Source organism: Trachypithecus francoisi, unplaced genomic scaffold (genome assembly GCF_009764315.1).
Source record: "Trachypithecus francoisi isolate TF-2019V2 unplaced genomic scaffold, Tfra_2.0 Lachesis_group8, whole genome shotgun sequence".
In the NCBI taxonomy this organism is placed as follows: domain Eukaryota; kingdom Metazoa; phylum Chordata; class Mammalia; order Primates; family Cercopithecidae; genus Trachypithecus; species Trachypithecus francoisi.
In genome coordinates this window covers 73,481,520-73,502,546 of record NW_022681473.1, presented here as the reverse complement: position 1 = coordinate 73,502,546, position 21,027 = coordinate 73,481,520, and the positions used below count along the sequence as shown (strand labels likewise).

The 21,027-nt window shown below is 39.4% G+C and overlaps 2 protein-coding genes across 11 annotated transcripts in view; both read left to right on the top strand.

The window, feature by feature from the left end:
• The window catches only part of DLG2 (discs large MAGUK scaffold protein 2), a 1,315,102-nt gene that overhangs the window by 1,053,358 nt on the left and 240,717 nt on the right, over positions 1-21,027 (top strand). The window lies entirely within an intron of this gene.
• LOC117081458 (cellular retinoic acid-binding protein 2-like) lies at positions 19,302-19,718 on the top strand. Its single transcript, XM_033207420.1, has one exon. It carries the CDS (start codon positions 19,302-19,304, stop codon positions 19,716-19,718), a length of 417 nt encoding a protein of 138 aa, XP_033063311.1.

Sequence of the window (21,027 nt, the reverse complement as noted above, 5' to 3'; positions counted from 1 at the left end):
AATACAATTAGTATCATGCTTTTTTGCAAATGAGGAAGCTCTAGATTTAAAAGATTATTACATAGTTTGCTCAAGATCATATAACTAGTTAAAGTATCAAAGGTGGGACTCTAATTCAGACCCATATGACACAAACTTCACATTTTTAACCCTATGTGTTCTGCCTTCTGGAAAATTTTATTATGTTAGGGCAAGCAAACATTGAACTGTGTGTGCTGGGTGCTGGGATATAAAGATGATTAAGACAGAGTTCCTGCTCTCAAGAACCATGAGTGCACTGAGGGGGAACAGACACTCAACCAATCTCAAAAGCATTGTGCACTCGTTTGTGTTTTTGTTGTTGCTGTTGTTATTGTTCTTGTTGAGACTGAGTCTCACTCTGTTGCCCAGGCTGAAGTGCAGTGGTGCGACCTCGGCTCACTGCAACCTCTGCCTCCCAGGTTCAAACGATTCTCTTGCCTCAGCCTCCTGAGTAGCTGGGAGTATAGGCGTGCACCACCAAGCCCCACTAATTTTTTGTATTTTTAGTAGAGATGGGTTTTCACCATGTTAGCCAGGCTGGTCTTGAACTCCTGACCTCAGGTGATCTGCCCACCTCTGCCTCCCAAAGTGCTGGGATTACAGGCGTAAGCCACTGAGCCCAGCCAAACAGTGTGCACTTGTTATATGTCATGCACCGCACGGTACTGGATATAATTCAGGAATAAGGCACAATCTCTGCCTTCAAGGAACTCTGGTCAGAGACAGATATAGAAATAGGAACTCCTAAGGGCAACTGATTTCTACTTCTGTTTTCCTATATAGGAGAAGTTTGGATGCTTATAGGCACTGGGGAGTCAGTGTTGTTCTAGGGCTCTGCAGCCAGTCCTTCAGCCTCATCTTTTGTTCTCCATTTATTGATGACCTCAGGCACACCACTTAGTTCTAGAAAGCTATTTTCTCATATTTGAAACAGAGATAAAAGTATGTATAAATAGAGATAAAAGTATGACCTACTTTGTGGAGTTGTTTTCAAGAATTAAGTGATAAAATGTATAGAAAGTATCTATACTTGCTTTATGATAAATGTTAATTACTTTTGTTATCATGACCTCATATAGGTTAGAAGAATCTTAAAGGTGTTGTCACCTCTTGCACTTAGTCTTGCATTTTTTCTGCCAGACTAACTCAAGGCATTGCTGTAGCAACCAGCTTCATACAGGTGTAACTGACACCACCTTGCCTTAGCTGCCACACCTATCTCTGCTTTCTACCCAAGAGCCCACTCACCACTCTGGCATGCACAAAACTGGAAGTGCAAAGGAGTTGGCATCACATGTGGCAACTCTGGACGATTGGAGAGGAAGGGAACTGGTGGGTAGAGGCTCTCCTCCATCCCTTGGGTAGATAGTTCCGAATTGCATTGTGTATGCTCCTCAGAAGGTCCTGGTGGGAGTTTCTCCCTGGTTCCTCATCCCTCTTCCCAGGATCACTGCTCAAAATGAACTCTCACATGTGAGCCTCTGAATATATTACTGCAAACCTTTGATTCAGGCTCTGCTTTCCTGGGGATTATGGAAGTCCAGTTGGAGAGGATGAGAATCGTAGGAGTTGGGGGATATTACATATTTGAATTCCCCCTGTAATATCTTTGCCAAGTGGTCATTCAGCCACTGCCTTAACATGTCCTATGAAAGGAATGTGCTGTCTCCAATACCATGTACAGGCACCTCGATATCCCTGGCACCTAGAACAATACCTGACATAGAATGGGAGCTTAATGAATATTGCAAAATAAATTTTTAAGTAAAACTTTTGTTGGTTTTAAAATGGTGTTTGTTTGTTTGTTTGTTTGTTTGTTTGTTTTTGACGGAGTCTTGCTCTGTCACCGAGGCTGGAGTGCAGTGGCGCCATCTCGGCTCACTGCAACCTCCACCTACTGGGTTCAAGTGATTCTCCTGCCTCAGCCTCCCAAGTAGCTGGGACTACAGTCGTGCACCACCATGCCTGGCCAATTTTTGTGTTTTTAGTAGAAATGGAGTTTCACCATGTTGGCCGGGATGGTCTTGATCTCCTGACCTCATGATCCGCCAGCCTTGGCCTCCCAAAGTGCTGGGATTACAGGCATGAGTCACCACACTCGGCCTGGTTTTAAAATGTTTAATTGTTAAGTTGAAACTTTTGTTGGTGTGCACGATGACTGCAAATCTATTGTCTTTTGCCTTCCAAGCATTAGATCTACTTTTCCAAGAGCCAAACAAAATAAGCCTTCATATGCTTTTGAGTCTATGTGGTTTTTTCACAAAGAGAATTCATTGCTAGGGAATCTGTAAATCTTTTATGGCATTCTTTAAAAAATAAAGTAATGGAATTAAGTAGAAACTTTAAATGTTTCTACTTTATTTAATTGATATAGGATTATTTTCTTGGATTTATGTTGTGTTTTTTAAATGTTAACAACATGGAAAGTAAAGTGGATTTGAATTTAAAGGGTTGGAAGTTTATTTATTTATTAAGAACTACTTGATGTTTTATTATCACAATAAAAGATCTTCATAATGATAGTTTTGACTCATCAGTTTAAAAACTTATATCTAGTATATTACTCTGGAGGTGAGGCAAGTATATAATAATGATGTTTTAAAAAGCAAAGTAATCTGCAAAAGTAATCAATTTAACTCTCTCTATTTGAAGTCTTAATCTTCAGCTATATGGACAGTTCAAATATTCAGAAAGATACTTCTTTGAGGATTCCAGAGCATAAACGTTTACTTGATAACAACATACAAGTTGATTTTTAGGCAATCACATGTCTTAATTCCAAAATAATTTTTTTACGTTGAAGATTTAGTCTGGAGAAAAGAAGTTTAGAACTCTTTTAATAAGTGAAAATATGCAGAGGAAACAGAGCTGCAGCTAGTTCCCCCCTGCATTCAGAAAGTACAAAGGGCAAGTACAAGTTAGGTGTGTCACGTTCCTGTTCATGTTTGTGCTTTATTTTTTCAGTAAATTCATTAAGGCATTTATTGATTTTTATAATTTCAACTTTTATTTTAGATTCAAGAGGCACATTTGTGCAACTTTGTTACATGGGTGTGTTGCGTGATGCTGAGGTTTGGAATACAAATGGTTCTGTCACCCAGGTAGTGAGCATAATACCCAGAAGTTTAGACTGAATCACTTAATATTTCAGTGAATTTAAGGTTATATTCAGTTTTTGTCCTGCTGAGTTATATCTTCTTAATATTTTATTTTATTTTATTTTATTTTATTTTATTTTATTTTATTTTTGAGATGGAGTCTCACTCTGTTGCCCAGACTGGAGTGCAGTGGCGTGATCTCGGCTCACTGCCACCTCCACCTTCTGGGTTCAAGTGATTCTCCTGCCTCAGCCTCCCAAGCAACTGAATTACAGGCCTGTGCTACCATGTCCTGCTATTTATTTTTTATTTTTTATTTTTTTTTTGTATTTTTTGGTAGAGGTGGGGTTTCACCATGTTGGCCAGGCTGGTCTCAAAATCAGATAATCCACCTGCTTCGGCCTCCCAAAGTGCTAAGATTACAGGCATGAGCCACATCGCCCAGTCAAATTATATCTCTTTAAAAAAAAAAAAGAAGGAAAAAACAAAAACTATTTTTTCAATTATAATGGTATGACGTGTTTATTGTTGAAACTGCAAAATATAGAAGCATGTTTAAAAAAAATCAATAGGCTGGGCGCAGTGGCTCAAGCCTGTAATCCCAGCACTTTGGGAGGCCGAGACGGGTGGATCACGAGGTCAGGAGATCGAGACCATCCTGGCTAACACGGTGAAACCTCGTCTCTACTAAAAAAAAATACAAAAACCTAGCCGGGCGAGGTGGCGGGCGCCTGTAGTCCCAGCTACTCGAGAGGCTGAGGCAGGAGAATGGCGTAAACCTGGGAGGCAGAGCTTGCAGTGAGCTGAGATCCGGCCACTGTACTCCAGCCTGGGTGACAGAGTGAGACTCCGTCTAAAAAAAAAAAAAAACACAATAGAAGGACTAAGCCATAATTTCTACTATCCAGAGGCAACCACTGGTTTCCCTTTTTATCTCATTTTAGTTCCATTTCTGTTTATGAAATACATAAGGGAGGTTATATTATATGTACAACTTACTACCCTGGTTCATTTTAGTTACATTATAGCATAAGCATTTAATAATGTCATCTAAAATATGTTACATACGTTTTTCATGCAGACAAAGTTTTTCATGTTTTCAGATGCATTCTTTTTTTATACTTCCACAGCCTGCCAAGCTTTTACTTAGAAAGTTAAATATCTTAAAAGGATATTTTATTGGGATTTTTTAAAATTATAAAAAATAAATAAGATAATAAAAAATAACTATTGATTTTGTTGTAGGTCCTTGCCATTTATTTTCAGCATCCTATAAAATTGTAATTGTGTTGTATATGGTAGTTATGGTAGTTGATACCTCCTTTTTCCTTTAACAATGTTTTGTGGGCACTTCTTCATGTCCATACTTTTTTTTTCTTTTGTAAAAGTAAGTTTTAAAAGAGATCTAAGTTTCCGTAATAGGGATGTGGCACTATTAACTTAGCCTATTTGCCATTATTAAACTTTTAGGTTGTTTCTGATTTTTTACTACTGTCATGATGAGTATTAGGTTAGTTTGTTATGGGTTATTTATATGATCTTTCAGAGCTCATATCTAAAAACCAAAGCTTTTCAAGATAATTGGCATGGAAAAGAATTATTTGAAATGTAAAGAAAACTTTTGTTTTTGTTGTAATTTTGGGGGGTTTTTTTGAGACTGAGTTTCACTCTTGTTAGCTAGGCTGGAGTGCAACGGCGCAATCTCGGCTCACTGCAACCTCCGCCTCCCTGGTTCAAGCAACTCTTCTGTCTCAACCTTATGAGTAGCTGGGATTACAGGCATGCACCCCCACACCCGGCTAATGTTGTATTTTTAGTAGAGACGGGGTTTCTCCATGTTGGTCAGGCTGGTCTCGAATTCCTAACCTCAGGTGATCCACCTGCCTCAGCCTCCCAAGGTGCTGGGATTACAGGCATGAGACACCAAGCCCTGCCGTTTGTTGAAATTTTTATGTGTACTATTCCATTAATGCTTGGCATTAAACATTACAATTCAAGAACCTAGGTTAATAAAGTCCCATTTTGTTTCTTTATCACTGTTTTTTTCATCAGTGGGTTTACAGGATCCAGATTATAGAATCTGTGTGATGTGTTAAGAGAGATTCCCTCTATATGCCATTGTAGGTGACCTTTATTATAAACATATTTGTGAGCTACAGAGGAAATGGGCTTTAACCAGTTAAAGATACTGGGTTAAAAGGCAAGAGCATGTGGCTTTCCTGGGGCTATGTGAGAGTTCAGTCTTGTCTGTGAAATGCTGGAACAGCACAGATGTACCATAGAGGATAATGTATTTTCCCCACTAGGGACTGGATTGATGCATCATTATATTATCATTTACAGCGCTTTTCGGAAGAACTGCAATTCCTTACCAACAGAGTATATTTGCTCTCTTCCCATCATCTCCTTAACTAATAAAATTTGTATGGACTGCAGAAAAATTGCTGTATTTAGCAAGTTTCACTATTAGCATCTCTTTCTGCTCCAACTCTAGAGACCTTAAGTAACTTGAAACTTTTAAAAGAAAGTGCTTTGGTTAGCCTTTATTTGTCCATGAAGCTCAGGCTAGCTAGGGAGAATTTTCATGAGCACCAGAGAGAAAGAGAGATCAGTGTCTTTGACCACAATTTCAATCAACACACAGGAATTAGAGCTTTCTCTGGGCCCAGCCCCAGTCAGAACATGGCACAACTGAGCAGTGCAAGGTGCCCTAGCTTTCTCTGCCTCCAAACAAACCTGGCTTTCTTCTTTCCCAACAGACTCATTTCTTTCTCCCAAGGCTGCCATGTAAATCACCTACTTTACCTTCATGGGCAATAATGACAGCTACCATTTGTAGAACTTTGTCAGTCTTGATAACAGATACTTAGCATTAATTACCACATTTGCTTCTCTCAACACCCCATGAGATAAGTCACATTCTACCTTTTTGTAGATCAGGAAATTGAAATTTATAAAGGTAAAATATTGTCCAAATTCACACCGCTGTTAAGTAGCAGAAGATGTTTGAAACTGTGGGTGTCTATATCCTAGTCATTTCACCACACCCCCTTAAAAAGCACTTTTTAAATCAGTACTGACATTGTTAATCCTTTTGTACAGAAGTGAACTACCTGTTTAAGAGAAGATGTGTTGGGGGGAAAAAAAGTGAGCATTAAGGGGAATTTGCTGAGATATCCTGATCCCAAGCCAACACTGAGTTTGCAAAGGGGGTAAGTCCCTGGCAAGATCAGGCAAGATATTCTTTCAGTAGGTATCTTATACAGCTGACAAAGAAAGTACAAAATCATCTTTCTACTATAATAACGTGGAATAGCCTCAGGATGTTTCCCTGGCAGGGCAATGCTGACTATCTCTCAGCTTCAAATTAAGTAAGTTGATTTGTTAAACACCAAATTACAGAAACTTCCTTGTATACTCAGCCTTATGTAATGTGGCCCCTAGGCCTCTCCAGGCTTACCTATCAAGCTGGCTCACTTGTTCTCTGGGACCCAGCCATACTAGACTTCTTTTCCCTCCCTACCACTACTGGTTATCCCAGTGTCTGTGCCCTTTCTGTTGTTTTGTCCTGAATGCCTTGTATATACACACATTTCAAGCCTTTTCAAGCCTTTCATTAAGTATCATCTTCTCTATGATACCCCTTCCTCATCAACCTCTTCCTTTGTATGTCCCAGTATAACTGACATTGACTTCTTTCACAGCGTCCCTAATTCCATGTAGTCTTCTTTGTTCATCTTCGCTTACTGAGCTGAGAGCTTTCTGTGTACAAGGACTATGTCTTATTCTTCCTCGATTTCCTTTCTTTAACCCAAAGATTGACCTGAAGTGGCCGCTAAAGGATGGTTTAATGGATGGATGAATGAATAAAAAGATAGATGTTAATGATCAGGGATAATATTTACTGATACCTACTATGCTCCAAGCACTGTTCTAAGAAAGATATATTTAAGTTCTTGAAAACATTATCTCTTTTGATCGTCATCACATCCCTATAAGGTAGGGATTATATTTATCCTAATTTTATCGATGGGAAATTGAAGTTCAGCAAAGTGAAGTAACTTGCCAAAGTTACTCAACTAATGAGAGACAGAGTTTGTGTTCAGATCTTTCTACTTTCAGAGCTGAAATTTTTAACCACCATAAATAACAATATGGCAGCTACCCAAAGGGGATGCCTCATCACCATCTCCCAGACTCCTGCCTGCTTGCTCCTTTTATAGAATCTACTTAAAGAAGTGTCTAACAAAGCCAAGACATCCTGTTGTGTGCTATTTCCCCAACAAGTACCCAAAATGGTGCTTTTCTGTGTTATAAATGCTGTGTTTTAATTTTAAAGAAACCGAAAGAATTAGAGTCTTTATTTTGTCAGCCACTTAGCATAACCCTAAGTCAAGCAGGCACTACTAGAGCAATTGTTTGGGTTACAATATCTGAACACTTGTGATTCATTGTAATTTCCTACCTTTTGTATCTGATTATTAAATTTTCCTTTTCAATGCAGATGGAGCAAAAACATGTAGATTATTAATTTTGTGACTATATAAAGGGTTTTATTCAGAGACAGTTTTATTTTATTATTTTCATTCCATTGTGGCATTTCCAATTAATCCCCCAAGATGTATTATTTAAGGACATTGAAGAAATTTTTTAGGAACACAGTGAAAGAAAATAACTTTTCATTGGCATCTGTTCATCTTTTCTCATTTTGTTCTAAGACATTCTTGTTTTTAAATCATTTCTAACTCTCAGAGTCATGGATCGATCTGGTGTGTATTGGATTTTGATTCTCTACTTTTTTGTAGTCTTTCATCCACTGTGTTCAGGTTCCTGAGTAAAAGCTCCATCTTTATTTCTAAGTGGGCTTTTTCTCTCAAATATCTGGGAATAGTGCTGCATGACCTAGGAAGATACCAGAAGGTCATCATAGCCTCTTTGCTCCTTAAGTCTCAATGACAGCCCCAGCAGCCAGCGTCCTACAACTTGTCTCCACTTCTCTTTGGCCCTTGAGCAGAAAGTTATGGCCAAGGAAGGGCTCCTTCCCACTCTTTCTCAAAAGGAGAGGATAATCTTCACTGATGTGTGTTAATGCTTACTGTGTGTCAAGCCCCATGGTTAAGCTCTTTCGATACATTATTTTATTTACTCCTCAAAACAATCTTATAAGGCATGTACCAATTGCTATCCTAATTTTATTATTTAAATTAATTTAAACATTTAATTTTTATAAGGTATTTATTGAAAACTTTTGTTCCTCTCCTGCCCTCATTCATCTCACAAAGCTAATCACTATTTTTAGGTTTTTGTGTCTTTCTGGAGTTTTCTTTACAAATGCAGCAAACTATATTTGTGTGTGTGTGTGTGTGTGTGTGTGTGTGTGCGTGCTTGTGGGGGGATAGATAAATCAGATAGATACAAATATACATACATACATAGAAAGACAGATGTATATACGCATACATACATACATACATGGAAAGATATAGATAAATAGATAGATAGATAGATAAATTTTTAGCCCCATTCTTATATACCAAAGGAGCATTCTATAAACAGTATTCTATATTATTATTTTTTTTTTTAAATATTGTTATTTTTTTTTGAGACAGTCTCGCTCTGTCATCCAGGCTGGAGTGCAGTGGCATGATCTCAGCTCACTGCAGGCTCCACCTCCCAGGTTCACTCCATTCTCCTGCCTCAGCCTCCCAAGTAGCTGAGACTACAGGCGCCCGCCACCATGCCCAGCTATTTTTTTTTTTTTTTTGTATTTTTAGTAGATATGGGGCTTCATCGTGCTAAGCAGGATGGTCTCGATTTCCTGACCTTGAGATCTGCCCACCTCAGCCTCCCAAAGTGCTGGGATTACAGGCATGAGCCACCGCGCCCGGCCATTATTATTATTTTTCACTTAATACTGTGTCTTGGAGATCCTTATGTATCATCAGTACATAGAAAGTTTCTCCATTCTTTCTTGCAAGTGCAGAGTAGCCCAATGTAAATTGTGCCATAGTTTTATTACCTCAATTTTAAAGATGAAACCAGTTCCAGGAGCTAAATAACTTTCACTTGGAGCAGAGCAGGTTGATGTGCTTTGTTTTCTTCTTTGCATCTTTTTTTACCCATTTGATATATTTGGGGCATCTATCCTTATGCTCCTATCTGCCTTTATTGGGGCCCTTTAGATGTCTTCGCTAGACAGACATTTGGAAGCAGTTATTTGTAATTAGCTTTGGAAACCTAGGGCAAGATCACAGGTCCCAAAGTTTCTGATGTTTGCATATATTCAAAACTATTTTTTTCCTGCCCCTGCTGGACTTCTACCTGCAGTCCACTTCTAACATATCAAAGACACAGCTCTCTCTAGAATGCAGTAAAGGCTACTGATATTTTTGGCTATCATTTAGCAGCCCTCTGCCTCTCTAATCACCTGATCCCACCTGGCTGGTTCTGAATAAATGGTTCTGGTTCTTGGCTGCAGACCCTGACTTTACAACCACACTTCTGGAAGGTAACATAAGATGTGGAAGAGATAACATAGGATGAGGAAAAGATAATTTAGGATAGGCTTTCAGAGCTTGCCACATGGCAAAAACTCACTAAAGATATTATTATCCTCTCATGAAATTCTTTCAAAATCATGTAAACTATAGTACAATTATTATCCCTGTTTTACAGATGTGTATACTGAGGATCAGAAAGTTTTTGTTTTGCCAGAGCTTACAGTCCTTAAATGACAGAGATGATATTTGCATTGAGGTCGTTCCAAGCTAGGTTTCTCTATATTATGTCATCAAATAGAATTCAAAAGAAACCCATGTTACCAAATGTCACATGGAAGTACATATTTGGTATTGTACATACAGTTCAGGTTCACTCACAAAATATTTTTACTATGAGAAAAGATTCATGATTGGCATAAGATGCTGCTCTGTTCTTCTGCACATTATAATTATATGAAAATGAAACACCCACTGCCATTTCTGCAAACCTATCATCTATATATTTCATTTCAGTCTCAAAAATGTTTGAAACAGGGTTTTTAGCCAATTTTGGAATGAACATTTCCCTTTCAGCAAACATAATTATAATAGTAATAGTCACCATACTTGTTACATATCAGGCACTGTACTAAGCTGTTTACCTCTATTGTCTCATGTACTCCCCATCACAACCCTGTGACATTAGGCATCATAGTCTTCATTTACAGATAGCATTGATGCTTAAGTGAGACTCAATGACTTATCCAAGTTTGTAGCAGCTAGTACGTGGCAGAGACTGGATGACAATCAAGCCAGTCTTTAATCAAAAGCTCCTATGTGAAATCACTGTGTTTTATCAAGTTGGCCCGTAACAAGGTTCAGAGTCCATGAGCCAAACCTATTGCAAGTCTTTTAGAATCACTTCTTACTGGCCAAAGATTTTAAAGTAAATGTCATAATTCTTACCAGCTGGTATCTCAATATTCTGAGCCTCTCTGTTCTTGAAAAAATATCACAATGTGGTGTGTGTTCTTTTTAAATCCCACCTGCATTGTTAGCACCTTTAATTTTTTTCAAGCTCTTTACATACCTTATATGCCAAGTCAGCAATTTTTCTTGGCCAGGTTGCTAGTAGAATCCCCCTGCCATGCCCCAAATACATTATTTTTCTTTCTAAGCAACACCATTCCCAAGTTTGATCTTTCTAGATTACATGTTTAGAAACAGATCAGCTTGTTATATATAAGGGGTTGGAGGGTGATTTCTCTTAAAGAGAGTTCCAAAAGCTGAAGAACTTACTCTGGCTTAAAGAACCAAGTGTGGTCAACCAAATGCCTCTTAAAGCAAATTAGGTACTATCTGCTTCCCAAGACTTTGGGAGTGGAGACCTGCTGCTTAGAAACCTTGTTTGAATTAGTATTACAACAAGCCAGTGGCCTGTGGTTTGATTAATTACTCATGACTTGTTACATAAAAGTACTCTTTCCTAAGTGTATTCTTTGGATAATTAGATGTCATGTATTTGTTATTTTAGAGTCAACTTCATTTTCTTTCTGTAAGTAGCAAATTTAATATTGTTCACTTCAGTTGATCATTTATTGAGCACCTACCATATGCTAAGCACTGTTCAAGGCACTTTGAATTGTTGGGTAGAAAAAGTAGAACCAAACTTCTACTTTCTCTTCCCCACAATCCAAAATGTTATAAACACTGACTCATTTCTTTGCGGGTAAAGAGCATGTCTTGTTGTTCGTACATTGAACACCTAGTATAGGACCTCACCCATGGAAAAATCTTTGTTTAGAGTAAAGTGAATGATCTCTTCTTTCATCTGCTTTCCTGAAGGTGACTCTTAGCAGCCTTGAACCACAGAAAGGGAAATTATATTTCTGTTTAGGATGGCAAAAATTAAAAATGGATTTTTGACTTGGTACATATTCTCTTTTGTCTTGGGCTCCCATAGTGATTTGCAGCTCTCCAATAGCAATATCACTTTTCTTCCATTTGTGGCTATGAAGTCCTTCATGTCAGGGACCATGTCCGATTTCTCTCTTTCCTTACTATGACAGACACAATACTCTGCACATAGGCACTTACTCAATATTTGTTGAATTGAATCAATCATAGGCTGCCTCATTTCCCTCTCAGAAGGTAGAGACCACATCTTGGTCATTTCTATTTCTATCGTGTCTATAGTGTATTATGATGTACATTTTGTACTTAATATATGATCAGTAAATGCTTATGGACTTCAAATCTCCTCATTCCCTTGGTTGGATTTTTTTTTACTACCATTTTGCTTTTTCATATCAAGATGCCCAAAACTGTGACTCAAGGAATGAATGCCTTTACTGACTGACTGACTGACTGGCTTATCTAATGAGTAAATAATAATAATCAAGTACATATATAAAGTGCATTCTCATATAGCCACCAAATGTCCCCCTCTCACCTGCCACATTGGGAAACAGGGTCCAGAAAAGAAAGGGCTTGTCTAAGGTCACTTTAAGAGATTGTGCCAAAGCTAGGACTAGAATCTAGATTTCATTACCTCCAGCCCAGATTTTCTCCTTCCTAATATTAGTTCTCCCTCCTTTTCTTTACATCCCCACTGCTGCCATCTAAGATCAGGCCCTATCCCTCTTACCTGGACTGCTGCCATTGCCTCCTAACTGTTCTCTATGCTCCTATCCTCAACACCTCCAGTCCATCCTCCACATGGTTGCCAAGGTGATCTTCTAAAGTGCAAATCAGATCATGTTCACTCTGCTGTTTAAAGTCTTACAGAGGCTCCCATGGCCTATGCGATGGAGTCCCCTGAACCACATGACAGAGAATGATCCACCCCCTGACTCCCAGGCCTGTCTCTTATTTCTCTCCTCAGAGTCTGTTTTCCAGCTGGGTTCAAACGTCTACAACATAACCTTCAGGGTGCTTCACACCACAGTGGAGCCTGTCCCCATTCCTCGTGTGCTCTCTGCCCGGACCATCAACCTCTTCTCCTTGGTTAACAGCTTCTTAGGTCTTATAAGTAGACAGACAGGGGATTTTTTTTTTTTTTTTTTGAGACGGAGTCTCACTCTGTCACCCAGGCTGGAGTGCAATGGCACCATCTCGGCTCACTGCAACCTCCACCTCCTAGGTTTAAGTGATTCTCCTGCCTCAGCCTCCCAAGTAGCTGGAATTACAGGCACCCACCACCATACCCAGCTAATTTTGGTATTTTTAGTAGAGACGGGGTTTCAACATCTTAGTCAGACAGGCCTCGAACTCCTGACCTCAGGTGATCCACCCACCTCGGCATCCTAAAGTGCTGAGATTAGAGGCGTGAGCCACCGCAGCCAGGACTCTTACTGAATCACAAACTCTATCCTCTTTCCCTCCCCACACATACCTTCTCCCTCATTAGAGGTGATTGCTAAGCACCTCATATATTTTCTTCTATCTTAATAGTGGTAACATGTCTTTCACTTTCACTTAGTTTGTGAATCCTTGGAGTTCTGTGAACGTCTTAAGGGCAGGGGCTGGGCTAGTCATGTTTGTATTCCCAGAACCTGGCACTAGGTCAGGCATATAATAGATGCTCCATTACACTGCTGCTGACTCTCTGGAATAAATATAGCTTCCATAACCCTTCACAGTGAATTAACTCAACTTATGGTTTTCTTTAAATTAAGCCTCACATGGAATGATAGTTGAATTATGTAAGACCTAAAGGAAAGAGAATGTATTTAAAGAAAACCAGCACTTGAAAATGCCTTACTTTTATAGGTGGTGAACAAATATTTCATAGCAACCATGGGATAATGTATCAGCATATTGTTAATGCAAAGTAGACAGGGGGCCACTGAATGTGTCTCTGAAGCTCTTTGCCACTGCTTCCCCACTGCTTCTCTCTTTAGCCCCCAGTTTACTGAAAGAAGTCAGTGTAGTTACCTATTCCGTGAAGAGAACTTGTGCCACATTCCAATCTTTCATCATGGAGTAGATTTTCAGCTACATTTCCAGTTCAGTTGTTAAACCCATTCCTGCCTGATTTGCCAATTGCAGAAGTGTTCATTTGTTTATTTATTTATGATGCGAGTCCCTTGGGTTCAAAAATCTCTTCAAAATGCTACTGCTCCATCTGGTTTAAATAGAGCATACTAAGAAGAAATGAGAGAAACAATGGGACCGTGAGGTTGAGGGGAAAAAGGAACAGTCTGGCAAACAGGAAGCAGAAGGAAATTAAGATTCTTTTTTCTTTCTTTATGACTTTGTGCTGGGGGGAGGGAAGCTATTTTCAGCAAGAAGACATGGTTGCTATCTGGAAGTTCACATTTCTATCTGCAATGATCTGATACTCAAAATCTGTGAGGTCTGAGTCCATGAATGACTGTGAATCATGTTCAGGCAGGCTAGTCTCCAGAGCCCGGGACAATGGCCTTTGTTCTTCCCTTTTCTTATCTGTTTCATTATTCTCTTGGGCATTTAATATGCTGAACACAGGCAGCCTTGTAGGATGTTCTTTCTATTCAAGGGTAGGTATTTTGGCTTTGGACATTCTAGATTCTCCAGCAGAAGAGCCATTTACCTTGCTAATGCTTTTTGTTTGTTTGAAGTCCTTGAAGGGCATGGTGGTAAGAAATGTAGTCTTTTGGCATCCCTGAATTCCTAGAGTCCCAGCTCTGTTGTTTACTACCTGTGTCATCCTGGGGACACTGCTTTGCTTAACCTCTGAGCCTCAGTTTCAATAGCTCTTAAGTGGGGCCAATAATAATACTTATGTATTAAACTTGTCAAGAAGATTAAACAAGCTATGTAAGAAGGTTTCACAGTAAACACTCAGGAATCAATAGCTATTTTTATAAGATCTGCCTGTACTTCACTTTACATGCCCATTGGGTTTTACAGCACTCCTCTGTGAGAAAGATACAGAAGGCGTTTGTGGCCCAATTTGACACAATTGCACGAGGAAGGGGCTCACAAACCCGAGAATCCCTGCTCCCAGTGATTGGTCCCTTTCCGATCTGTCACCTTTGGCTTGTGGTTGCATATCCTCTGTTCACCTTTTCTAAAGAATGACTCAGAGCCTTTCCTTCTGACAGCAAACCCTCTGAAACAGAGACAATAGCAGTCAAATACTTTGGCATTATTCACCCGGAGAGCTAAAAGCTGTCTCTGCCTTCCACATTTAGAGTGTAGAATACTGCTTTAAAAAGCACTAAGCAAGGACAAAATAATGTGATTGGGTCACATCTTTAATTTGTATTACTTTCCCTTTTATCAAAAGGGAAGAGGACAGGGTATGGTGTCCTCCACAAAGGAGGGCAGGAGAGAAGGGTGGAGCAGCAGGCACAGAGCTGCCTTCGCTGTTTCCACACCCTACTACTGTGCATGGCTTGATTGCATGTTGCCTGCTGTTCGTTTGGCCCTTCCTGAAGGGACTGGAGGGCAAAACAAGGACTCTGCTTCCCCAAAGTTGGGGAAGGTAATTAGAAGCTGCATACTACACTCAAACTGTCCAGTGACTATTCAACAGTACTAAAATAATGCTCAAATTCACCAGACAGCTTTTCCTGTGTGCACTCATGCCCCCAGACCCAGCATGGTCAGCCAATCTACAGTGAATTTATTTCAGGCATATGACAAGGGCTGACACTTCTCCTCAATTTGGTACTGTAAAAACTAACAATAACATGTTAGTTATAATAATACCAGTAGCTGTTATAATCAAAACTCAAAATAAATGAAGGTTTAAACAATTAGAAGCGTATTTACTTTCTCAGAAAGCTTTAAGCTGGTCTTCTTGGCTAATGGGCAACTCTCCCCTGGTCAGTGATTCAGGAACTTTAGCTTTTCCACACTATGGCTCCTTCATCTTCAACATGTAGCTCTGAAGCCAAATGATTCATTGCATCAAGCTAGTAGAAGGGAAACAACATGAAGGCTTGTGAGGGGAATAATTTTATGGGCCAGGCTTGTTCCCTTACATTGGCCAGAACTCACATTCCCTTGGCCCGAACTCAGACACATGGCCACACCTAATTTTTAGGGTAGAGTCTAGTTTTGTGCTCTGGGAGAGAGAAAATGAGTTTAGCTTACCAGATAATCTCTGCCTCAAAACAATAATGACAAAAATTAACATTTATAAAGCATTTATTTTGTGCCAGGCACTGTGCTAAGCCCTTTACCTACATCATTTTAAAATTCATATACCATATTATTCACTTGTTTAAAGTATACAATTCGATGGGTTTTAGTATATTCACAGAGTTGTACAACCATCACCATAATCAATTTTAGAGCATTTTCATCATCTCCAAAAGAAACCCCATAACTATTAGCAGCTCCTCGTTTCCTCCCACCCCCTACCTCCAGCCCTAGGCACCATCAATCTATTTTCCATCCATATGGATTTGCTTATTCTAGGCATTTCATATAAACAGAAGACCTACATTCTTTTATATGACCTTTACCATGATCCTAAAAGTTAGGCATGTTATTACTTCCATTTTACAGATAAATTTACAGAGAATCAAGCTGTTTAAATGATTTTCCAATAACTTTAAGCCCTGCTCATCACTGAACTCCATTATGCTATACTGCATCCCAATTATAAAGAATAATCATGCCATGATTTGTGGCAGGGAAGGGGTGTTTGTTTGCTTATTTTTAATCACTATTATGGCAACAAACTGATGTCTTTATAACAGACTCCTTTACTGAAATGACAGGTACTTAGGTGTCAGAAAGCTTCGGGTTTGAAGCTCAGATCTACCACTTACTGGATACATACAAAATATACACTGCTTAGTTCCTCTTGAGTCCCAGCATCTTTAATCTGTAAAATGGGAATAACAAATTTCTGTTTGCTGGGAGGAGTCAAAAGGAGATTAATATATATGAAAGCTCTTCTTACAACTTTACATAGTCCATGTCCTGCCAGTGTGGTTGTCCTTGCTTAGAAGTGAAGTTATAGCTATAATTGGGCAGCCACAGAAATTATGTTCACATGTCTGGGTCTTCTGGATACCATCCAGGAAAAAATTATTGTAACTTGCACTTTTCGGTATCCACATTAGAACCCAGGAGTGGCCAAGACCCTGGGAGAATCTGCTACAATGAGAACGAGAAGAAAGGGAACATATTCTCCAGGACAGAAAAGCATATGCAGAGTATCTTCTATCGGCTTCTGATCTCCACTGGGCAGAGCAGCTTATTACAGGCACCTAGAAAGAACCAGCTGAGCCAGTGTAAGTTTGAAGTTCCTTGGGAAAGAAGATAGGTTGGCTGAGTTTCTGTAGGCGAAGAGCCAGTAATGAGGTTTCCAACATTCCATCACATGTCCTTTTCATCACTTTCAGCTCAGCCAGAGACAGCAGAGCCTCATACGCAGGGGCCAAGTGTGTACTTGAGAGACTTGAAGAGGTAGAATGAAAAGTATTGTGAATGAATGAATTGTACTTTTGTTCCATTGACCTGTTCCCCACCCTACCCTGTCCTTAGCAATAAATATATTAAAAGCTAGATAGGAGAGTACAGAGAAGACAGTGGAGCCAGAAGGGAAGTTATATTACATGTGACTAGTTAAGGTACATAGCCAGAAAAGACCATAAGAGAAAACGGTCCTGAACTCTAGGTGAAATCAAGTGCATATTTCAGCCTTAACAAATTATCCTAAAAACCTCTGATTCTGCCATTTCCTAAGTGCATGGACAAGTGACAACCTCTCTGAACCTACATTTCCAGATAAGATTGTTATTGGAACCATGATTTATAGCCATGCAAGCTGCAACGTGCACATGTCCAGTAGACTCCAATTATATACACAAGGGGCCAGCAAATTTGTTTTGTCAGGGGCCAGATACCAAGCATTTTATATTTTATAGGTCATACAATCTTTACTGAAATAGTCAACTCTGCCATTGTAGTGCAAAAGCAGTCATAGACAATACATAAATACGTAAATGGATGTGGCTGTGATTCAGTAAAACTATTTATGGTCATGAAATTCATGAAATTTGAATTTCATGTGATTTTCATATAAAAGTTTCTTTTCTGATTTTTCTTTCAACAAACTGAAAATGTGAAAGACATTCTTAGCTTACAGACTATATAAAAATGGACAGTGGGACAGATTTGCCCACAGGCCATGGTTTGCAGACACCCCCCCACCCCCACCCACAGCATGGACCAAAATGTTTGATATCCTCTACAGAGGTGCAGTATGGCGTCCAGATTATTGTAAAGAGCAAATAAGTACTTGTAAAGGCATTAATGTAGTTCCTGCCCCTTATAAGTATTCAGCAAATGGTTATTATTACAATTAGCTCTTTCAAAAATAATGAATATTAACTCTGTATTTGCCAGTGACCTTTGCGGGGGAAAGCCATTATGTTTTGGTTGTTTAACATTTCTACCATATTAAACTTGTACTGTAATTAAAATATATATTAAAAATAAAAACTAAAAAACTGGTTTGGACAGATAGTGGCACTAGTAGGCCACAGAGTTTTTTGGGTTTTTTCTAATGTTCTGGTGTTGCTTCTTCAATTCCTAGATATTTCTTTAGTACTTGGTCTGTGCTTCTGGGTGCTCCATAAGTGAATGACATTAGATCTTTTCTCTCTAGGAGATCTTGGTATTCTTCAAAGTGATTATACGTACCCCAGTGGTAGCCAAGACCTTCTCTTTTTATTAATTCTTCATCACAGCCTTTAAATTTCTGTTTTGTTATATGTTTTATAGTGTGCCACATTGTGCCACAGTAATATGGTTACACAATAATTTATAAATATGTAAATATTAAGATAATGGGTGAGTACACAAAATGATTTTAAAAGATGGTGTCAGCAAGCAAAGTTTTGAAACCACTGGTTTAGGAAGTAAACAGATAAATATATCCCAATGGGAAACCAGAGTTGGCATGAGTGATGAAGGCTCTTATTCACAATGACACAAGTGTTTTCAGGACATGAACTGACATTTAGTCTGGTGTCTTATTTTGACATTTAATGTAAGTACATTGTGTGAGAAACAAGATAGTTTACATTTTTTTATTTCATAAGAACACAACAGCTGTATGAACTAGATAATATTATCCTCATTTTATAGATGAGGAACCAAAGTTTAATTCAGAGAAGTTAAGCAACTTGTAAAGGTCAGCTTGAATGAATCAGGACAGTCTAACTATAATGCATGACATTTTCCACTTTAGCCTTCATTGCATTGAAGAAGTTCACTTAAAAAAAATGATTAGTCTCTGGTATTTCTACTCTCAAGTTAGTCTTTTTTCCATCACATGTACTTATGTTATTAAGTGCTAAATGGATAAAACTTCACTCCTCCAGAGTTCCGTGGTTAACCCCCTACCATCTCTTTGCATATGCTTCTTACTCTGATTGGAACACTTGTTGTTTGGATATCTCGATATCTCCTACTCATCCATTAAGACCCAGCTTAAGGCTCATCCCCTCCTTCCAGAAGCCTTCATGACCTCAGTCCCCAGACTGAGTTATTAGATGCCATTCCGCTCAGCCTCTATAGCACCTTAATGAAAGTCCTTATAAAAATATGCTATGCAGAGCTTTGGGGTTGTCCCTGGTCATGTCTTGGTTCCTGAACCTCACAACCCGGCAATGGCGACGTCTCTTTTGCCTAAAAGACAGTGTCCAGTGCTCCAGCCTAGAGGTCTAAGGGGACCGCCACCCACGCTGCCACCATGCCAAACTTCTCTGGCAATTGGAAAATCATTCGATCGGAAAACTTCGAGGATTTGCTCAAAGTGCTGGGGGTGAATGTGATGCTGAGGAAGATTGCTGTGGCTGCAGCGTCCGAGCCAGTAGTGGAGATCAAACAGGAGGGAGACACTTTCTACATCAAAACCTCCACCACCGTGCGCACCACAGAGATTAACTTCAAGGTTGGGGAGGAGTTAGAGGAGCAGACTGTGGATGGGAGGCCCTGTAAGAGCCTGGTGAAATGGGAGAGTGAGAATAAAATGTTCTGTGAGCAAAAGCTCCTGAAGGGAGAAGGCCCCAAGACCTTGTGGACCAGAGAAATGACCAATGATAGGGAGCTGATCCTGATCATGAGGACTGATGATGTTGTGTGCACCAGGATCTACGTCCGAGAGTGAGTGGCCATGGGTAGAACGGCATCCGGACCTGCCGCTGGCCAGGCTCACTGCCCTGCTTCACTGCCCCCTCCCTCCCACTCCCTTCTAGGATAGTGCTCCCCTTACCCCAGTCACTTCCAGGGGTCACTGGGATGCCTCTTGCAGGATCTTGCTTTCCTTGACCTCTTCTCTCCTCCCACACACCAACAAAGAGGAATGGCTTGCAAGAGCCCAAATCACCCATTCCGGGTTCACTCCCTGCCTCCCCAAGTCAGCAGTCCTAGCCCCAAACCAGGCCAAAGCAGGGTCTCTCTAAAGGGGACCTGAGGGCCTGAGCAGGAAAGACTGGCCCTCTGGCTTCTACCCTTTGTCCCTGTAGCCTATACAGTTTAGAATATTTATTTGTTAATTTTATTAAAATGTTTTTAAAAATATATGCTATGTAGCTGTGTAGTTAGCTATTATCTATTAAATTGATTACTCCCTGGACTGAGAGCCTAAGGAGAGGGAGAATATGACCTTGATTACATTGTTCTTCTGGCATTCATATAATGTAGGCATACATTCAATAATGTAGTGCCTGGGACATCGTAAGCCCTCCATATGTACTCACAGACTGAAGGAATCTCTTCTTTACTGATTTGAAGTCTGAGATAACTTTGGCAAAGGAATAGATTGAAATGGTCTTAACTAAGGTTTCTCAGGATAGGACTAATTGGTGGTCCCCAAATTAGATTATAGGGGATCAGATAATGGATAAGCAAAGAAGGCAAACTCTTATATGTATGAACGCTTTTGCCTTCTGAGTTTTCTCAGAAATTGAAGAAGGTACACACACTCATACCAATCAAATTTATATTAATGATGTATATGACATCAATATATATTAATTTCTATATATACTTATGTTTATATGTATGCACGCATACTCTTGAACATGAATTCATAAAAATAGACTGCCACAATTTCTATAAACTTCATGGATCACTGAATGTTCAACAAGAGGGTGAAGTTTATTAACACTCTCCAGACTGGCCCATCTTGCAAAGTCATCCAGTTGCTGTAAATCTCCTTTAGTCCTAAAGTCGTTTCCCTTCTGGATGCATAAATCTACTTCTTTCTTTGAAGGGAACTAGCATTTACTGAAAGCTTTTGTGGTGTTCTAGATACTTAACAGAAGTGATCTTATTTAATCCTCAGACATTTGTATAAGCCCACAAATCCTGAACCCAAAAGAAAATGGATCAAGTCAAAAGCAACTCAAGAATTTTACTGAAAACTAGGAAATCTATCATAAAAAGGAAGGGGACAAGACTAAGGAAGTTTCTGA